The 22871-nt window shown below is 41.7% G+C and overlaps 1 protein-coding gene across 1 annotated transcript in view; it reads right to left on the bottom strand.

The window, feature by feature from the left end:
* Window positions 1-22871, bottom strand: part of KIAA1671 (KIAA1671 ortholog) — a 148776-nt gene that overhangs the window by 82077 nt on the left and 43828 nt on the right. Inside the window, exons 3-5 of the mRNA XM_069961336.1 lie at window positions 20003-20099; window positions 8566-11328; window positions 6690-6815 (exon numbers count right to left, since the gene is read on the bottom strand). Coding sequence (XP_069817437.1) covers window positions 6690-6815; window positions 8566-11328; window positions 20003-20099 — 2986 coding nt within the window. The remainder of the gene's footprint in view (window positions 1-6689; window positions 6816-8565; window positions 11329-20002; window positions 20100-22871) is intronic.

Raw genomic sequence — 22871 nt, forward strand, 5'->3', positions numbered from 1 at the left:
AGGAGCTACTTAATATCATCACTTGCTATCTGCAGTCACTATAATTACTGGCACTTACATCCCTGACTAGTGCCATGTATTTAAAGAAAGGAATAAGGACTTTAAAAAGTCCACTATTAAAATCAAGCACAAAGCCATAAGCTGTAAAGACATATTACTACATACGTGAACATGCTTAAAGGGGTACTCCGGAGATTTTTTTTTCTTTCAAATCAACTGATTTCAGCACTAAATTGGCTGAGTGGGCTGTCACCCCCTGAGAGTCCATCTCAGAAGTGGGAGCAGGATCATATAGTTATGGATCGGAAGATGACGTAGGAGGACCAGAAAGCATGGACAGGTAAGAATAGCCTGTTTCTTTTTGTTCTACGCCAGGGCAGCAACAAATTAAAGCTGAAAATCAGCTGAACACCCCTTTATAAAAAATTACTGATTTGTAAGTAAGTGAAATAGCCCGATATGAAACACACAGAGAAGGCTACAAATATACACAGGATACAGCAAGCCACATTATCAGGAAAGGAAAAGCAATGTAGAGTAACGCTAACCAAATAGCTAAAATGAAAAAGTGTTTGAATGATCAAATGGTTATTAAGGGTTCGGATAGTGAGGCCATTTAACCACAAAGGAGGAAGACTGTATAGCTCACACTTACTGCATCCTCATAGCTTGTGTGTCACTGGAGTCAGCTGCTGTATAAAAATACAATGGCATTTCCTTCATCCGTGTAACCATTACATCTGAAGGTCTTATATTTTCATGATTAGGAATTGTGGATTGAAAATGTAGACATTCACAATATAGTTATTTTCAGTAACTGCCCCACTAAACTATTAGGGTATAAGTTAAAGAGTCACTGTCACTTCACAAAACTTTTGACATGTCATAGAGAAATGTGAAAAGTTTTGCTCAGTGAACACTCGGGAGATAGAGTTGGGAGAAGACGCACTGCATTGCATCCTCTCCAAGCTCTGAGTCACTTGATCATTCAGACTTATAATGGAGCTCTATGGAGCCAGACTGAACTCAGAGCCGGGAGGGGATGCGCCGCAGCGTGTCCTCTCCCAACTGTATCTCCTGATCGGTACGGGTCTGAACACTCAGACCCGGACCGATTAAAACATTTCACATGTCTTTATGACATGTAAAAAGTTTTGTGAAGTGACTGACACTTTCAAATCCGTTTCATTCATCATTATGGGATAGTTTTTGGGGGCAAGCACATTGAAAAAGATTTTTTTGTTTGTTTGTTTTAAATCTTGAAGGGTGCATATACAATAACAATGCCAAAATCTGCCGTGTATGAGCATACCATTATAAGAACCTGAATGCATTACAAAAAAAAAAAAAAAAACCATTTATGACAGCCAACCATGCACTATGCAATTTTGTCTTGCTAAAGGTCTACCATGCCGTTTTTTACTTAATATTTTTTTACTTGAACATTTGCCCGGTTTCTAACAGAATCACAACTGACTCCATATTGATATGGCCTATATCTTCATAACGTTCAAAAATATCCATCCTTATTAATACCCGGAGGGCCTATCTACCTTGGCGACTGAAAAACACCCATAAGAACGCATATGAGGCCTAATCCAACCCCATCCCCTTCCCCATATCCTAAAACCCAGCTCACTAGAGAGATCATTATGCTACAGCTACAGTAGGCAATTGTCCTGCTCCTCACAAGTGCTGATGTTGTATGCTGATGCTGATGTTTGTATCCTCCATCCAGCAAATCCTGATAGAAAGAAACACAAAAAAAAGAACACACGGCATATTGCACATGATGTGCCATATAGGACCGCTACAAAGACAATATGTTACGAATGTTATACCAATTCATTGTACCCAAGATCTGAAGCATTACTGCCTGTAAATAGAGATATACTATGTATATAATATTGTATAAGAATTCTGCTGCTTACACTGCCACCTTGTGGCTAGTTTGTAATTTTACATTACAGTTTACCATTTAACCCATCTAATGTCTTTGTTAACTCACTATGTTGACAAAGGCATCGGACAGGCCAAAACGCGGCCTGCCTGTAAAGATTTTTCAGATGATGGAATAAAAGTTTAATTGTATGAGAAGAACTCGTGATTTCCGAGCTTTCTACATTGCTAATAAGTATTGAAAGACTGGAGATTTTTTAAAGAGAAGTAAATTACAAATCTATATAACTTCCTTACACCAGTCGATTTGAAAGAAAACACCACTTTCTGCAGGACATACAGCAGCTGATAGGTACTGGCAGACTTGATATTTTTAAATACAAGTAAATTACAAATCTATATCACTTTCTGAGACCAGTTGATTTGAAAGAAAAAAGATTTTTGCCGGAATAATCTTTAAGGAAGAGACTCTTAAGCCTTTAGCCAAGTGATTGCTAGACTAAGGCCAAATACCCAACCTTCTCAATGCAACAACAAAAGAGAAAAAATTACTGTTATTAGCATGTATGCTTGTTGGGAAGAAGTAAGGGCTATTCTCACATCTTAGTGAAGCAAAGCATACAGTACAGTGGACAGAACTAGGTCAGACAACCCACGGTACTATTAATATTTTACCTCTAAATCTATTCAGCACATAAGATTACCATTACAGGCACATACAGCAAACCTGTTTATTCCATTTTGTAAATAAAATATTTAACACATTTCTGTGCACAGTGTAATAAATGCATTTCGCTGACTATATGATCATTAGATGAGTTTTTGGCTACTTGGATCTCTAAACCAGAAGCCATAACTACTTTACAGCAAAGGGAAAAAATAGCTGCTCTTGTATACTGCCTTTCAGATAAAAGCTATGATGGTAATGTAAACTGATAGCTTAAAAGGGGTTATCCAGCTATGCAAAACATTAGTTACATGGTTGCAAATAAGTAATAAACAATAAAGAAGCTATACTTTCTCTCTGCGCTCACCAGTATCAACCCAAGGAGATCCTACCTCTTCTTCTGATACAGACTCGTCTCAACAGTGACAGACTGCTCAGCCAATCACTGGCCAAGGAGCTGTCCAGTCTCAGTCAGTCCATTATTTTAAAAAAAAACTGATTGAAACGGATCAGTTTTTTTAACGTACACAAAAATGTAGTTTACCATTTTTGTGTCCGTTAAAAAAAAACTGATCCGTTTTTTTTGTTTTTTTTTATAATGGAATTCAATGGAAAAACGGATCAAAATGGATGCACACACATGCATCCTTTTTTTGCAAAAAATGGATTGCAAAAACGTAGTGTAAACCCAGCCTTAGTCCAAACAACATTGTGAGGAGGTGGTTTTGCCCACATGCATTCACCAGCATGTGGGAACGAGGCCTGCAAGAATGATTAGGAAATTTATCAGTGCTTTCACCAGAAAACCCACAAATTTTTGCACAAGGCAAAGGAAAAAAGTCCCCAATTTGTGAGCAAATAAACCACTGCTCAAAACTTTTTATACCAAAACCTACACAAAAAAATCATTGATAAATTCCCCCAATGTTATCAAACTGACTTCCATTTGCCTTGGCATTGAACCCATTTCCCTGCTGGATAAATGGCATTTACTTTGGAACCTTTCAGCAGGCTTTAGAATTTAGTTAACAGGAATAGATAAGTCCATAAACATCTGTGGGTGGCCTAAATTAAACTGGCCAAACACATCCGATTAAAGTGATTGATGCACAGATTTGTGTAGGACTGGCTAAGTACCATACCATTCCTGTATACACTGGGAAAGCTCCTGGCAGACCCAAAAGGGCAGCAAAACCATGGAGTCATGGTAACTTAGCTTACACCAGTGGCAGTAGTAGCTAGCTGTAACTACCATATAGTACCTACCATATTGGGTATCTCATCTTGCACTAGGGGAAATTTATTTAGTCTTAGGCTATGTTCACACAATGTTCGCGGTGATTTCTGCGGTACTTGCGTTGTGCTGCAGGCTGAGGGAATCCCGGTCAGAGTGTATACACATGGTATACACTCCGGCCGGGATTCCTAGCAGCGTCGCAAGAAACAGACATGACATTTCAATGAATAGCGGCCACAGAAAACCCTGTCAGTGCACACTATGGAGCGTGCGGCTCCAGCCGCACGCTCCATTGTGTGCAGTAAAAAGTTCTGATGCGGGCGCGCATGGATGCGCCCGCATCAGAACTCAGCAGCGCTAAAGATCATCTTTTCTGAGATGCTAAAGATGGTCTTTTCTGAGACCGGCCGTTCGGTGACCCGACCGGGTCACGGAACGGCCGGTCTCTTACAAGGTCTGAACATGGCCTTAACCAGGAATGAATAACCTTTGTCCCGTCGGCTGTTATAAAACTGCAATTCCCATCATGCCTGGACAGCGGGGATTGTAGTTGTACAAGCTGGAGGGCCCATAGTTCTCCATGTCTGGTCTATAAGAATGACTATAGATATTTTAGGAATTACTAATTTCTAAGCCCCAATTTCTCCTTCTGCCCACTGATCAGTCTTACATTTTGAGAAATCAGGTGATCCAGATTTGCTGTTTATCATATTGATCTTATGTGGACCAGCAACCTAGTGTTAAAAAGGACTCTGTTGTGAACTTTAAAATCTTCGGCCAGATAAAGCCTGAAGGCCAGATGTACGCGATGAGCAGTTCACGGTGTCTGTGAGCTGATGGCTTCTGATTTATGACCTGGTTTTATAATCACAGTTCAAAGGATGATCTCTGTAATGAGAACAAGCCCTAATGCCCTGCAGCAAGTACAAGTGAAAGCCAGGAAATAAGAGGAGAATTTAAAGGAAAATTGCACTTTTCAGCTATACTTTAACTAGAACGTAAACAATCTCTTTATTTATGGGGGGAAAAAATGGCCACTTACGTGAGACAGATGTAGAGGAATACCCAAATACAACTGATGCAAAGAATTCAAGGAGAAGTCCAGTGAAAATTTTTATTAAAGTATTGTATTGCCCCCCTAAAGTTACACAAATTACCAATATACACTTATTATGGGAAATGCTTATAAAGTGCTTTTTTCCCTGCACTTACTACTGTATCAAGGCTTCACTCCCTGGATAACATGGTGATGTCACTTCCGGATAACATGGTGATGTAACTTCCGGATAACATGGTGATGTAACTTCCTGGATAACATGGTGATGTCACGACCTGACTCCCACAGCTGTGCGGGCTGTGGCTGCTGGAGAAGGATGATGGCAGGGGGACACTGAGGGACACAGGGCACTGGAGGGACACTGAGCATCCCTCTGCCATCATCCACTCCAGCAGCCACAGCCGGCACAGCTCTGGGAGTCGGGTCTTGACATAACCATGTTATCCAGGAAGTGACATCACCATGTTATCCAGGAAGTGACATCACCATGTTATCCAGGAAGTGACATCACCATGTTATCCAGGAAGTGACATCACCATGTTATCCAGGAAGTGAAGCCTTGATGCAGTAGTAAGTGCAGGGAAAAAAGCACTTTATAAGTATTTCCTGTAATAAGTGTATATTGGGGATTTGTATAACTTTTGGGGGGCAATACAAAACTTTAATAAAAGATTTTGCTGGAATTCTCCTTTAAGCAAGTACAATGAGCTAAAACAGAATGTACAGTCTTAACAACCCCTTGTCACAAAGCTGCTACCCCTGCTGGCATGGTCTCACTGCAAGGAGCAACCACTATCAGCTATCTGCCATTACACTGTATTGCCAATGTTTTCAATCAGTACATGTGGTCCTCCAATAGAGAGGGCTGCACTAAAAAGAGTCTCTTTAGGAGACATGAGCGAACCTCAAGCATGCTCGAGTCCATCCGAACCCGAACTTTCGGCATTTGATTAGCGGTGGCTGCTGAACTTGGATAAAGCCCTAAGGCTATGTGGAAATCATGGATATAGTCATTGGCTGTATCCATATTTTCCAGACAACCTTAGAGCTTTATCCAAGTTCAGCAGCTCCCGCTAATCAAATGCTGAACGTTCGGGTTTGGATGGACTTGTGCGAGGTTCGCTCAGCTCTACTCTTTAGCTAATAAATAAAAAAAAAGCCCTTTTGGCATTAAATGTCTGCAAATAGTATGAGAGAAGGGGCCCTATAAGTAAATGTCTGTCTGAGAAAAGAAAACATCTGATTATTTCCAGAAGCACAGCCGATCTTTTCCATGGCCTATTTCTTGTATTGCGGCTCACCCCTATTTACTCAAATATATCATTGAGATTTTTTTTTTAATTACTTAGAGACAGAGACAATCCATTTTAAAATAGACAAGCCCCAAACTGGAAATTTCCCCCGGAGCAGCCACTAAAGGAGAGCTGAAATATAGGGGCCATTTAGAGGAATTACAGTGTACAGTGGTCCCAACTACAACAGGATGCAACAGCCCAGAATCATATTCCATCATGAATCAAGGCTTTCAAATAATCAGTAAAAAATAAATACCAAACATGCTAGAGGTTCCAAATTATTTTTATGTATATATATATATATATATATATATATATATATATATATATATATATATATCCCATGAGAATTACTCATTTTGGAGGGGAAAATTGCTGAGACACAGAAAACTGACATAACCATGTGGTAAGGATTTTATTTTCTAAAATAAAAAGGTAAAAAAGATAACAATCGTGTTTTACTGATTAAAATTATTTTCATGCTTGTCATGTGTAAAAAAATAAATTAAAAATAAATACAATTTAAAGTCTTACCTCGTTTGAGGTTGTTGTGTAATCTTTGTGCCGTTGCAGACTCTTTCTCCTGGATAAATCTGTTGCAAATTCCACCTCTCGTATTCTTGCTGGATGTTGTTTAAGTTCTTCTTTTTTGTGATATACCTAAAAAGCATAGCGTAATGTAACATAACATATTATAAGACAAAGCCCTGACCTCAATCCCACAGAAAATGTATGAGCAAAGCTGAAAAAGAGTGTGCGCAAAAAGGCTTACAAACCGGACTCAGTTACAACAGTTCTGTCAGGAGAAATAGGTAAAAATTAGAGATGAGCGAGCCGGGCCAAGGTTTTGGTTAGTACAAACCAACGGCATTTGAATCCGGCTGTCTTCCCTTTCAGTGCAGAATATGGAGACAGCCTGAGTCCCACCTGGAAAACAGGAATACAAACCTATGACCTAGGCTGTATTCCTGTTTTTCTAGGCAGGACTGGGGCTGTCTCCACCTGTGATCCAAGTTAGACAATTTAAAGGCAACGTTACCAAATACTAACCATGTGTTTGTAAACTTTTGAGCTACTGGGAATGTGATGAAAGACTGAGCTCTAAAGGCCTCCCTGTGAAGTGACAAACAAAACAAAAAAAGACTGCATGCTTACCTCCATTATTTCCCTCCCTTGTTCCATTCAAGATGCAATCAAAGGGAACAAGAAAAGGATTCGGGGGGGGGGGGGTATGTGTTAACATAATAAAGAAGTAACACTTACCCTTCCTAGTGCCCCCTGCAGCACCAATGTTCACAGTCAGTCTTAGGGCCCTATTCCACCGGACGATTATCGTTTGCATAATCATTAACGATGAAACGATCTCAAACGACCACTATTGCGAAATACCTGAAAACGTTCAGTCATTTCCATGGAACGATAATCGTTACTTATGATCGTAATTGCGATCGTTTTTTCTTCGCTTTTTCTTCGCTATTGTGTTCGTATCTATTGCGAACGACCGAATGACGTCTTATTCAATGCGAACGTTTTGCGAATGAGCAACGATAAAAATAGGTCCAGGTCTTATAAAGCGATCAACGATTTCTCGTTCGGTCGTTAATCGTTAACTGCATTTCAACCGAACGATTATCGTTTAGATTCGAACGATTTAACGATAATCTGAACGATAATCGTTCGGTGGAATAGGGCCATTAGTCTTTCTCCTGAATCTCCTGGGTTCCTGTGTCATTACAACACCACAGGAACTAACTGCTGAGCCTGTCAGTGACTGCAGAGGGGTCCCATCTCAGTCTCTGATTGGCTGAGTGGGGCAGTGACGTCATAGGATCGGAAGCTTTAGGAGACCCAGGGGTGACTGTGAGCAGTGGCGTTGTGCTGTGGAAGCACCAGAATGGGTAAGCATAACTTTTTTATTATGTTCTCACCACCCCCTTCTCTTCCTGTTTTTTACCTTTGCCGAAGTACCCCTTTAAAGGGACCATTAATCATGCAGCCAGCTCCTTGGAATGTTGAATTATCGTGATTATGTCCTACACAGGCCAAATTCCATAAACAAGCCCTAATAATTTAAATACCACTCAAGCACAGAATTTGACCAGTGTGGGACGTATTCACAGTAACCAGACTCGTCCGGCATCAGCTTTGACTTCAAGCCGATCAGGAGTCAGCTGCTAAGTGACAGGTACCCTTTAAACTTTTTTTTATACCAATTTGTACTACAGTAGCTCTTGTCTGCGATCAGACCAGATGGCTAGCTCTTGCTCCTCACGCTCAGTAACTTCCAATTCCTGCATCTCTATCCCATACTACAGATGTGCCAAAGAAAACCTGTTTTCTCACTCAAGAAAAAAAGATTTTGCATAAACCCCCTAAATCAAATGTGCACAATAATAAACTAAACTGATACCTTGCTTTCAGAGTATGACCAGGATTCTTGCAGGGTCTCCATTCGGGGCAGTTTTGGCTCTTGCGGTAGGTCCACTGGAACACTTTGTCTAGAACGATGCCGTTCCATTCGCCTATCTTTATTTTCCAACATGCGGCTGATTAAATCACTACCTTTAGCGGAAGCTGGTTGTGTCTTATCGTCGTCCCTATGTGTAGAGACCTGACGTTCACCATCTGCCACCCGATTTTCAGTTTGATCACCACTCATTTTTTTTAGCGATTGTTTCCCTTGCATATGTGAAGTGGACCATGGTTCTGCTGTTGCCGAGTCAAAGGACTGTGTTGATTGTGCTTTATAGTTTAGGGTTTTTACTGAGGCTTCTCTAATGCCATGGACCCCCCTTCCTTTATATGTATCTTTCTCCTGACTTCCGTCTGTAAAAGTATTAAAATTATCTAAAAGTGTAGAACTTTTTGAGACACCTTGCTTAAGATTATCCTTTGTTGAGGTAGTTTCTTGAGGTGAAGTATACCGCGATGCAACACCCTCATACTTATAGCCTGCGTCATGAGTAACATTTCTAGCTGAGGGATCTTTCCATTTGTTACTTGAACCTTCCCTGAAAGATCTTGACCTTTCCCATTTAGTCAAACTATGATCCTCCTCTCTGGCCTTGTTCTCTTTATCCTTTCCTCGACTGGCATTATAGTCAGCCATTAGTGAATCAAGGTCCACCGCTTTCGATTTATATGTTCCATCAAGAGGAAATCCTTTGGTATCTGACTCGGGAGTGTTCTCGGGCTCTATAATATGTGATTTCTGCACAGGTTTTAGTTGAGTATCTAAACCCGATGAACTTTTATTATTTACAGCAGACTTTTGCATGTGTCTATTGAGCAAAGCATCAATATCAGTAACACTGCGAATTTCGGATGTCTTCTCTGACTTTTCGTTAAAGTTCTCTTGAAGAACTTGCACATTTTTGTATGTTTTGATTCCTTTTATGCCATATGAGGCGTCTATATGTTTCTCAGAATTTTTTTCTTCCTGTATGAAAGAGCTGGAGTTTGTTCTGGCTCTTCTCACATTGTGCGTAAAATCGTTGGAAAAACTAATATTGCTGCTGCTCTGATTTTCACCATAGTCATCCCTCTGCTTTTTACCATCCATACCAGTTACTGCAAAATAAGTTACTTTTTTATCCACTGGAGATGGGTCTTTGGCAGTAGTAAGATCTATGTGGTCTTTCTTATCATATGGAGTTTTTAACTCAGCTGGCTTCCTTCCTATATCATCACACTCAAATCTATACTTATCAGACGTCTTACTGATTTTCCCTCCATCTTGAAAGAAATCTTTACTTTTTAGCAATGGAGTGTCATCTTTAAATTCCTCCTTACAGTCCTTCTGAAAGCTTTCAGCTTCTTTCGAAGATCGTCGAGTGTATAATTCCTTCTTTATCTGCTCGATTTCCGAGTTTAACATGGTGTTAGTAAAGTCATTTGGCTCCTCTTTATTGATGTTCTTGGTTGACAATTCTTTTTGAGGATGAAATTGATTAAGGGATGACTGCTTTTTGTAGTCTTTGGGTAAATAATTTATTTCATCTCTTACACTTGAATTTGCAATGGTTGGATCTTCCTTCACAGTTTTAACGCCTTTTTCAAAATCTTTTTCCGTTGAGCTGCGAGAACTAATCGACTTGTCACTTTGCTGACTGAAACTTCTGAAAGAGGTTTTTATTTCTTCCTTATCGGTTGCCCCACTACCAAAAGCAGAATATTCTGAAGTATATTTCTTTAATGTACTTTCTTGTTTTTCAATCTTGTTTTTTGATTCATGGAATTTCTCCTTAAAATCAAAGTCTTTGTCATCATTTAGAGTTTTGTTTTTACTGCTTAAAACTCGATCTCTTTTATAAAGACCTTCTGATGGCGCAACTTCATTCTTCTCTGTTTTAGAAACATTTTTGCTTTCAAAAGCAAAATCAGTGTCTCTAAAAAATTTGCCTTGGAAATTTTCCCGGGGACTACTCAGGGGATTTCTCTTTCTATATTCACTCTTACTTCTTTGCAGACTAGACCCTGAACGTCCATCTCCATCCTTGCCAAGTTCCCAATCTTTGTTGTGGAAAGATCGTCGAGATCGAAGAGTCGAGGCTTTGTCTTCAGGTACCATATGAATAGATTCACTTACAGCTCTTTCTGATACAGCTTGGACAACTTCATACTTTGGCTCTACCCTCCTGTTCTCATCAAAGTTTTTAAGGTTTTGCAAAGTCATTCTTTGTACATTTCCATCTTCTGCGTAAGAAGTAACAATTCCAGATGACTTTTCACCGAACTTACTGTCTTTTATTTCAAAGTCCTTTCGAATATGTGACATGGATTGCACATTATCACCACTTAACCATTCTGACCAACTTGACGATTCATGTTTGGCCTGTAGACGTTCAGACATGACAGCACTTCTAGGAGGCTGGCTGGTCATAAGATTTGCTGAGTGGTACACCTCAGGAGGACTGTGCCTTTCTACCTTGTGCTCAAACAAAGTTGCTTTTACAGTCTTTACTGTCTTTTCCACCAGGCTAGAATTTTTATTGTTTTCTTCAGATGAATTAGATTTTGCATCATATATTTTCTCTTTGTAACTGTATTCTTTTTTGTCTTTTGGAACATCTGTACTCTCCTTTAATGGCATTGGTTCGTCATTTGCTCTGATAAATCTTGGTCTAGATGTTTTTTCCTCCAATAATGAAATATTTTGCCAGTCCTTTTTTGCCTGTAAAATAATAAATAAAAATAACTTTTAATAATATGTATTATTAGTGTCATTAAATTATTTATGGAGACAACATGTTGTAGCATAAAATGTGTACTTTATAACAATAACTTTCTTTACAATTGAAGGCTCTGTTATACTAAATGATTATCGGCCTAACTTGGCCGATTACCGGATGTTCAAGCCGATAATCATTTAGTGTAATAGGACATGTTAAAAGGCTAGGATCAGCTGACATGCACAACATGGGCCAGCCAGGGCAGATTGGTGCACTCAGGGTGGTTGTCCCATCCACAGTGCACCAAACCACCTCAATTTACATATCTATTTGACTACAAAATTCCTGAAAACAGCAAAAGGATCAAGGTAAGAAAAGTATCTTCATCCTCAGTGCTCTGTGCGCTATATGGACATATCAGCAGGTTACATGCTTCTAACCTACAGTTTCCCTTGAAAATAAAAAATAAATAAAATCTGCAGTTTGTACTAAACTTTCAGACTAGGCGTCGTAATTCGTAAACCCATGAACAGGACTGAAAACACTTTGTACACCGGACACCTTTGACACAAACAAACATCATAAAATAATTAAAATAAAAACTACTAATAATAAAATGTAAATAATAAAAAAGTTTTTATATTATAAAGCAGTATATTTGCATTATTATTTAGGTTTATGGTGTGGGAGGTTACTACTTGCACCTCTGTCTGGTGCCCTTGTGGATACAGAATGTTCCTTTATGAGTATCTGTACATGCTTTAGTGATTTGAAGAGGCACACAGAGCCCCAAAATGTGTTTTTAAAAAGGTAGCCAACTAATAAAATTGGATCTTCCTGACCAGCTGAAGTTAGGTCGAGCACCATGCAATCTGTTCTGTATATCTGAAGCGGCATTCATTACTGCGTGTTCTTCATTAAAGTAAGATTAAAAGAATCAGCATAACTATAAATATCCTGATTAAAATTTATTTTGGGGGGGGTGATTCGATAGTAAAAAATCTTTAAGCATGAGTACAGATGCAGATAGCCATACACTGGATATATACGCCCAGAGTCAGGATGGATTTAAATGATATATATATATATATATATATATATATATATATATATATATATATATATATATATAATCACACACACATAGTACCTTGGTTTAAGCGTAACTTGGTTTAAGAGCATTTTGGTTGCTCACAGTTTTTCTAAATTGTGACTTGGTTTAAAAGCTCCCTGTACTGGGTGGGAGGGGGAGTGGAGGAGGGGCATGGTCTGCATAGCGTGGTCTACAGCCCTGTACTCTGACCCAGGAAGTCTCCCTCACCTTCCAAATCATAGCAGATCCACTTCAGGCTGGGGCTTGCATCAGGGGACAGGACTGTGGAGGTAATCTTTTCATAGCTGTAACCCCTCTCTCCCCGGACAGAAAGTGCTGCTATACTGTGCCCACATCTGCCCTTCTCATTCCTTCCTGCTCCCTGCAGTCTCTGTCCGCCCTTGTGTTTCCCATCCTCTCCATTACTGTACAGTAACTTATAATATCACATATTCTGCTGTTTCTGAATGTTTGTTTCATTTGTTCTACATGTTATTCAGAATAATCATTATTTTTGAGGTGTGGAACCAATTGTCTGCATTTCTACGATTTCTTATGGGAAAATGTGCTTTGGTGTAAGGCTATGTTCACACTGCGTACAATTCCGTCCGCAGTTCTTATGCCGCCGTACATGTGCGGCTGAAACTACGGGCGAGGGAAAAATAGACATGCGGCCGGATGCGTACGAACCGCAAACATACGCCCGCAGTACAGTTATGCTTACCTAGCTTGTTTCCAAGCGATCTGAGGCAGGTCATTTACTGGGAAATCTTCGCCTAGCCCCATAAACCACACAGAACCTTTTGGATCGAAAAATCAAGTTCAATTTGGCTGAAATAAGTACTTCGTACGGGACCGCATGGAAATCCACGGCCGTGAGTTTCAACATTTCCGTCCTCAAACAATGGTCTTGTTCATTTTTCACGGCGCCGTATACGATCCGGCCGTAAGCTCATACGTAGTGTGCACTGTGCGGGCGTATATCGTATACTTTCAAGCGAACGCATCAACCTCAAAACTACGTACGTATATTCGCGGTTTGCACTACGGATGGATTCATATGCAGTGTGAACATAGCCTAAGAGTGGATTTGGATTACAAGCACGGTCCCGGAACAAATTATGCTCGTAATCCGAGGCACCACTGTATATGGAAATTTTTACTGTCAGGCTGATGCAAAGTTCACATTATAAAAGTTTATTAGGAGATACAGGGAATACAATGATGGCAGATTCACAATCAAAGTACAAAAGGGTAATACTAGTATATTAGATGTAATTATATCTAATGACTATATCCCATAACAATCTATAATCCCAGGTACAGTATATTATCACCAACTGAAGTGTTTTAAAAGTCCTTGAACAGTGGTGCCTTGGATTACAAGCATAATTAGTTCCAGGACCGTGCTTGTAATGCAAATCCACTCTTAAACCAAAGCAAATTTTCCCATAAGAAATTACTGAAATGCAGACAATTGGTTCCACACCCCAAAAATATTTTTTTTATTCTGAATAATAAAACAAACAATGAGAAATAGCTGAATATGTCACATTATAAGTTACTGTACAGTATAGCAATCAGCATGTGGAGTATAATGTATAGTAAGTGCATAAACCTGAAAAACAGCAGCAGTTTGTAGATATAGGATGGAACTGCAGATCCCCATAATGCAGTAGTGTAGTACAACATGGTAGAATAGAGAAGCAGGGCTGCTGTCATAGGTCTGTGTGGTCACATGACAGCAATGGGATGGAGTGTGTGTTCAGCATGGACCGATCAGGAAGTGAGAATTACAGAGCTGTGCAGGAGGACAGTGACAGAAACTTTTCTATACAGCAGTGTGAATGGCTGAGTGTAAGTACAGGCACATTAGAGAATGAGAAACACAAGGGCTGATAGAGACTGCAGGGAGCATGAAGGAATGAGCAGGGCAGATGTGGGCACATACATGCAGCATTCTCTGTCCGGGGAGAGAGGGGTTACAGCTATGGTGAGATTACCTCCACAGTCCTGTCCCCTGATGAAAACCCCAGTCTGAAGTGGATCTGCTATAATTTAGATGGTGAAGTAGACTTCCTGGGTCAGAGTACAGGGCTGTAGACCTCGCTATGCAGACCATGCCCCTCTAACACTCGCCCTCCCACTCAGTACAGGGAGCTCTTAAACAAAGTCACAATTTTGAAAAACTCAGAGCTCTTCTTGCAAAACGCTCTCAATCAAAGTTACTCTTAAACTAAGGTACCACTGTAAATGCAAAGATTAAAATCATTAATATTAAAATGGCTTAGTATTGATACAACTAGAAAGGGTAGATTTTGATCCTCGGCTGTTGTCTAACTTTAGCCACATGGCAATGCACCATTTTATAGCTGAGATTATGAGGTCATGACAGTATGTATTGCTGTGGTAAGAAAATTAGATTACACTTTAATAAAAACCATCCAACTTCCCTTCCCAGGTTGTCTTTATTACTGGGAATCCCCTTTAGGGTACGTTCAAACTTACCAGATCCGCAGCGTATTTTCTGCTGCGGATCTGCAGCGCATCCGCAGCAGATCCGCAGCAGATTTCATTTAAATAACTGAACACAGCATCAAATCCGCACCATCAAATCTGCTGCGGATCTGCTGCAGATCCTGTAGGTGTGAACGCACCCTTAGGGTACAAACACACACACCGTATACGCAGCTTATTTACTGCTGCGATACACAGCAGATACGCAGCAGATCAGATCTAAATAACTGAACACAGCATCAAATCTGAACCACCAAGTCTGCTGCAGATCTGCTGCGTATACGGTGTGTGTGTTTGTACCCTTAGGCTATGTTCATACACTGTCAAAATGACGGGTGTTTTTAGTAGACACTCATCGTTTAAAAGCAAATAATGGCCGTTATTTCAAAAACAATGGCTGTTATTTGCTGTTAAATGCCAAGTGCCGCTAAAAATGGCCGTCGTTATGACGGTGTGTGAACATAGCCTTTAAAAGCATATTCATTGAGGATTATATGAAATGTTGTGTTACGACTAGTATTAGGACCCATTCCTTTGCATGTCACATTGCTTTTGTGACATGTGACACAGCAATATTTAAAGAGGAAATATCAGCAGGCTAGACGAAACTAACCTGCTAATAGCCGCTTATAGCGCCCGGTATGCTGAGCAGGAAGGTACGCGCGTTACCTTCCTCCTTTGCACCGATCGCATGCTGTTAGTCCGGTGCACTGTTAGGTGCAGTGTTATTTGGCCCGCCGGCTCCATTGATCATCATTAGAAGGAGCGGGCAGATGACACAGCAGTGCTCCTAACAGTGCACCAGACCGAAGACTACTCCAACTAGCAGCGCCGGACCAGCACTATAGACCAATAAGTTAGATTGGTCTAACCTGCTGATAGTTCCATTTTAACCCCTTAACGACCATGAGCGTACATTTTCACCACCACTGCTGTGCCTTAACGCAGGAGAGCGTAAATGTACGCCCTGCCGGGGTCGCAGCTATGGAGCGGGCTCATAAGCTGAGCTTGCTCCATAGCCAGTGAGGACCAGCTGCTATCTGCAGCCAGGCCCTCACCCCCAATGGCGGGCCACCGCGATCGTGCGGCCACCTACCATTAACCCCTTAAACGCCGCAATCGGTCACTTAGCGACCGGGGCCCCCGCAGTGTGTCTGACTGCCGGAGGTCTGCTGCTTACCTCCGTGCAGTCCGATCTTCTGGTAGAGTCTGCCACAGGCCGGCTCCATCAGAAGATTGCCGATAACACTGATCCCTACTATGCAGTGATCAGTGTATTTAATCTAATGTAATAAAGTTAAAGTCCCTTAAGGGGACTTAAAAAGTAAAGAAAAAAAAAAATGTTAAAAGTTTCTAAAAATGACCCAAAGCCCCTCCCCCAATAAAAGTAAAAAACAACCCACCTTTTTATTTTATACATAAAACACATAAAAATAATAACGTTAATTAACATATAACATCCCGTAGCGTGCGTAATTGTCCGATCTATTAAAATAAAACAATATTATTCTCGCACGTTGAACGGCGTGAAGAAAAAGCGGTAAAAAAAGCAGAGATTGCTTTTTTTTATCGTACTGCGTTACTGAACTTTACAGATTTTGGCTGCGTTCACACTACGTATATTTCAGTCAGTATTGTGATCCTCATATTGCAACCAAAACCAGGAGTGGATTAAAAACACAGAAAGGCTCTGTTCACACAATGTTGAAATTGAGTGGATGGCCGTCATATAACAGTAAATAACGGCCATTATTTCAATATAACAGCCGTTGTTTTAAAATAACAGCAAATATTTGCCATCAAATGGTGGCCATCCACTCAATTTCAACATTATGTGAACAGAGCCTTTCTGTGTTTTCAATCCACTCCTGGTTTTGGTTGCAATATGAGGACGACAATACTGACTGAAATTTACGTAGTGTGAACCCAGCCTTTACCATCTTCTCCCAAACTGATGGCACTGCCACAAAGTCTCCCTGCTGGTATCTAACAATCTAAGTTGTTCTTCTTTGAGAATTTTTCCCTTACAGCTATTCCTTTCTACCAAGTAGCCATTACGGACATCCATTCTCTCTGCTGTTCGCCACCTCCTACACTTGGTGGAATGTGCAGTTAACAAAAGCTCAACTAAAAGTTCTGTTCTCTCTCCCTAACATTTCTTATAACAAAGAAATCCACAGTGAATCTTCACCCACATTGTTTCTGTAAACCCTATCATCTTGGGAAAGAAAGCAGGAAATGGTTGATCTTAACCACGTGAAAAAACAAAGTGAACATTACAAACAGCATTTATTAACCGCAACCAAAAATATGCCGCAGGCCCCGCAGCCAGAAACTTTCATTCCCGTGACCTCTAAGCGCTCTCTTCAATAAGTTTAGAATGAAAATGAACATGTACATTAAAGGAGCAGGCCGCAAAAATATTACTAAACTACAAAGTGCAGATTAACTTCAAAAAAGTTCCTAATAAATGGCAGATAAACCTAAAAGTAAACAAATGCTTAATAGCGTTACAGGCTTCTACTTTTTCCTGCTCTCAGTTAATAGATCCTGTATTTAAAGGAGAACTCTGTCGAAAATAATAAATTTCCCAAAAGAAGGGGGGGGGGGATTGAACATAAGCACTACTCACCTCTCCTCGTGCCTCTGCAGAGCCGCATCACAGGCTCCGGGACCTTCGTCAGAACTCATTTTCCCCTACGTTCTGATGTTGTAACAACTCGGCTGCTGGATTTTCCACTTAGCCAGTCAGTTACTGCAGCAGCGTCCCAACCCAATGACTGACTGGCTGAGTGGCAAAGCACCAGTCAAGTCACAACGTGCCTTCAGACGGAGCCCAACGGGAATCCCATAACGGTAAGGCAGCGCTGCAGAGGCACAGGGAGAGGTAAGTCTAGCTTGCTTATTATGTTTTTCCCTGCCCCCCCAGGAAATTAAGAGGTTTTTTTTTAAACAATCTTTAACACAAAATTACGTCCTGGGGAGTAATAGAAAGCAGGGAGTTCCCACATCACAATGTAACGGTATGCCAGAATGTGCAGGGGCTCTATGAAACAAGCTCAGGAGCCGAGCTTGCTTCACAGAGAGTGAGGACCAGCAGCCAGGTCCTCACAATTAATAATGGGCAGCAGCGAGTACGCTGCAACCTGCCATAAACAGCTTAAAACGATGTGATTGTAGTATATAGGTGTCAGTGACAGGATCTGCACTCCTGTTACTGTCCAATCGGGACGCCCACAGTGTGACTGTGGAGGTTCCGATAAGTTTTCCTGTTTGCTGGAGGTCTCATACTTACCTTCTCAGAATCACAGAGTCTGCAAAACATTTTTTTGACATGGTGAAAGACCAAAATCAGCCTAAGGGTCCTATTTCACGGGCCGATGGGGGCCCGATCAACGATGTAAACGAGCGCCGATCTGCTAGATCGGCGCTCGTTTACTGGGCCTATTCCACGGCCCCGATGTTCATTAAGCAACGGATGCAGGGATATCGTTACCGATGTCCTTGCAGCTCTTGCACCTTACATTACCTGTCCAGGCTGCAGGTCTTCCCCTTCTCCCAGGGACCCGTGCGCAGCAGCTTCGGAGCGGGGCTGTCTGAACTGACAGACCGCTCAGCCAATCACTGGCCGCGGCGGTCCCGGCCAGTGATTGGCTGAGCGGTCTGTCAGTTCAGACAGCCTCGCTCCGAAGCTGCTGCGCGCGGGATCCAGGGAGAGAAGGAGAAGACCTGCTGCCCGGACAGGTAATGTATGATGCTGCTAAAATCATCGGTCGCTGTTGCGCACCACTATTCCACCGTAGCGATGCGCTGGTGGCGAACGATGATTTTAGGTCTGAACTTAAATGAACGATCATCGGCTGATCGTTCTCTCTATTCCACGGAGCGATAATCGGCTCAATTGGGCCGATTCGGCCGATTATCGCTCCGTGGAATAGGCGCCTAAGTGAGCAGTTTGTCAGGTGATTGTTGGCTCTATTACACGGAAAGATATCTGCCTGATTTGGCAGATATTCTCTGTGTAGTGGGGCTTTTAGGGGTGTTGTTATACACTGGTGGGTCAGAACCACCCTGTGATTTTAAAACCCAGGGGAATGCCCAGTGGGCTATAGGTGCTTATGTGCATATGAAGCATACATATGTTGGGATTTGAGGGGCTGATTTTCATACAACAAAAGTATCCCTAAATTCAGGGTAAAGAGAGGTGCAAGTAGGTTGTGCAGGTAGGTGGTGCTCTTCTGATGCGAGCAGGAGACAAACTCCTGGAAGCGCCATAGACTGCATTGTAATATGGTGCTTCTGGGAATTCCATCTACCATCCACATCAGAAAAGGACAGCCTACCTGCAGGACTTTTTATGCTTTAAGGACAGTCCAAATTGTGTAGGTCTCTTACAGTATATTCATATCACACTGTACAGAGCAGGAGAGCATTCATGGGTTTTTGTTACTGCCCTAGACAGTTCCTAACACGGACAGAGGTGGCAGCAGATTTCTGTGTGTGAACATAGCCTGAATGTGCATGAGGGAAAGTCAAGAGAGAGGTTGGCTCATGGAGCATTTTCCCACAGCTATCTAACATGCATAGCTAAGTGCTTATAACCGCAAGTTATAATGCTACTGCTCATCACTGAAAAAACTGCAATGACGGGAGGTACGCAAGTACACAGGCCTGGCCATTTTATAAATAAAAAGAATTTGCAGGACAAAGTCCTTAAAAAGGTTATCCAGGGTTAGAAGAACACAGCTGCTTTCTTTTAGAAACAGCGCCACTCCTGTCCCCGTTTTATGTGTGGTATTACAACTCGGCTCCCTTCACTACAACAAACTGGGCTGCACTGCCAAACACAAACTGAGGACAAAAGTGGAGCCGTTTTGAAAAGAAAGCTGGAATGTTTTTTTCCTAATCACGGATAACCCCTTTAAAGGGGGTTTTCCCATGAACAACACTTATTGCTGGCATCTAGTGGTCAGATACTGATCCTGCGGATAGTGCTTGTGTGAAAACCTATTTACCCTCTTTTGTTTCCATTCAAATATGCCAAGATAAAAACCAACAATTCCTACCTTCGGGGCAGTATAATCTTCAGAGGAAAAACTACTTCTCCTTTCTTCATTTGGTCTCTCAGATTTCAAATCCAATTTTGAAGGGGAATTAAAGAATCTTTTAAAAAAAGAGAATAAAGTAAAATGAGTTAATTAAAACACAGAAATGTTTAGTATACGGTCAACATTATCAATATTATGTATCACAATATTTTTATTTATATGCCAACGAACAATCGATTGAGAGTTCTCTCCCGTGCTCTCCATACAAATTTATGCTTGGCACAGCTGGAGTAAGCCACCCCTAGGCAACTCTGGCATCGGCTTATCCCTCCAACAACAAACAGACCGAACTAATTTTTTCTATTCCCGGCCCAAAAAATAATAAACAGCAAATCCACCATTATTTTACACAATGTGGATTTTTAAAGAATCATGAATTATTGCCTGTGAGGCCTCTGGCAGATACCCATGCCAGACCTTGAGACTTTTGTCAGGACCCAGTTACCATAGCAGCCCATCAGCACCCTGCAGTGATCACTCTGCAGGTTACCTAGGGGCAGACAGAGGGTGCCCCCCTCGCTCCATTAAACACGTTAGATGTTGTGGTCGCTAAAGAATATAAAATCTTAAAAGGGGATGCGCCTTAGTAAGTCGTTCTTTTAGGTTAACAAGTGGGTGATGAAGTACCTTATTTTCCCCACTAGGTGTCACTACTGTTTTTATGTCTTCTATGAACACAGCTGTAAGGGTTAACTGTTGTTATATCATGTGTTGTATGCTGACCTGTCACAGTGCTCTTTTTTCTTACCCTATCCTGTTTTTCTTCTCTCTCACCCACACTCAGCCCCACCACTCACATGAGGGTTTACATATAGCCCCTGTAAGAGGAGTTAACCTGGTGGAGGAAGTGAGTTCAGTCTTGAGACAAGTTTTGAGAGAGAGAGAGAGCAAAAAAAAGAAAAGGACACAATGAAACCAGTTTCTGCAGAAGTAAAGCCAGGGCCTGGCTTTGGCCAGGACCCCTGATAGGGACCAAGGGACCAGAGGGAGTTCAGACTAGTTTTCCAGTGTGAACAGATGTTTGAGAAGCTAGCTCGAGACTTTCCTTATACAAGCAACTATCACAGGTATGCAATGCTAAGCTCCACTTAGGGGAAAGAAGCAACCTAGGACAACCCTAGCCCACGCCAGGTACCACTCAAAAACGAGCAGGGCAGACTCCCGATAAGAGAGGAGCTCACCCCAGAAGGACAAATCTACCAGAATAGGTCTACGTATCCTAATGTGCAGAGCAAGATGACTGGGTAATCTCAGAAGTCTGCTGCACCCAGAAAACCAACAACTTGGGCTCGTGCTACACACCTAGGATGGGTTCTACGCAACAAGAGGGCAGAAGGCGTCAGACCATAGTCTACACTTGAGTATGAGTATGACTTACTCCTACTTATCTACACTTTCGTTCCAGCAGAGTACAGATTCTACATTAGGCATGGCTCCTCTGGCAACTCCTCTCCTCTTCCTTCTCTTCACAAAGCACTTACTTCTGCAAGCACCTACTTCTAAAAGCATTGGTCTTATTCTACCGACAGCAACCACTTTTGTCAAGATTTGCACTACCTGTATTGAGTGTACTGTTCACCTGCCATGTTATTAAGTAAGGTGTTCTATTTTTGTACTAAACGCACGGACTCTGTCTCATCTTCTGACACCTGCACCCACAACACTGTCTATCTTGGGTTATTTTTCCCCTATCTGTGGGTGGCGGTACCGACATTCCGGGAGGGTCTGCCATCACTCTAGGTTGCCATGACAAGTGCCCAAGGGACCCGCAACATTCCCGAAGGTTACCAACCATTTGGAAACAACAAACTGGCCAAAACAGTTACCAAAATCACTCTTGTGTACTACCACAGTACTGGTGTCATGAATAACAACATCACAAGAACTGTCCGAGTATCTCACCTACCACATAAGCACAATTGTCTCTACTTGGCCCCACAGTTAGGTTTAGAAAGCTCCATCGCCTTGCTGTGTCGTCTTGACAGCGCTCAGTACAGGGGTCCCTTGTACGGCCAAGCATGGAGGTGCACATGTTATGGACAGGATCGCCAAACATGACAGCACAAGGGTGCAGAGCTTCCTATAAGACCACTGTTGGGGCAATTGTTAGAGCTTATATGGCATAAAGTTACCAATGCAGGAAGCTGCTAAATCTAGCTATAAAGCGGCCATCCACTTTAAAAGGGGTTGGCCACTTTATAGTACAATTGTTTAATGTAGAGTATGAGTAAGTATACTCCCAGCATTTACTGACAGTAAATCTGTGTACCTCATAGAACTTAAATCAGACACTGGGGACAGGGCATGGTCACATGCTCCTCCATGTCGGCCATCTTATGGACAGACTCCCCACAGAGCAGGGCCGCACAGCCTGGGGGAGGGGAGCTTGATTTTAGCTCTATGAGGTACACAGGAAGCTGCTGTGAGTACACTTACTAATACTGTACACTGAGCAAATTTACTATAAAAAGGCCAACCTCTTTAAGGGTTAAACCAGGGATGGGGAACCTTCGGCCCTCCAGCTGTTGCAAAACTACAATTCCCATCATGCCTGGACAACCAAAGCTTTACACTATCAAGAGTGGAGTTATCTCCAATCCTGGCAAGTATGGTTAAAGCATAGCTGTGATTTAGTCACAAATGGGTGAGCACAATAGGCAGTAACCACAAGATCACTAAAATGAATATATATCAGTCACAATGTGGGAACTAACACGGATACATGAAGGATATATTCATCACAAATCATTTACAGGTTAAAGGGAATCTGTCACTGTCATGCTGCCTGAACCTGAAATCATCCAGGAAGTCTCTGGCAGGTTCTCCC

This window comes from Dendropsophus ebraccatus, chromosome 3 (assembly GCF_027789765.1).
Source record: "Dendropsophus ebraccatus isolate aDenEbr1 chromosome 3, aDenEbr1.pat, whole genome shotgun sequence".
Taxonomy (NCBI): domain Eukaryota; kingdom Metazoa; phylum Chordata; class Amphibia; order Anura; family Hylidae; genus Dendropsophus; species Dendropsophus ebraccatus.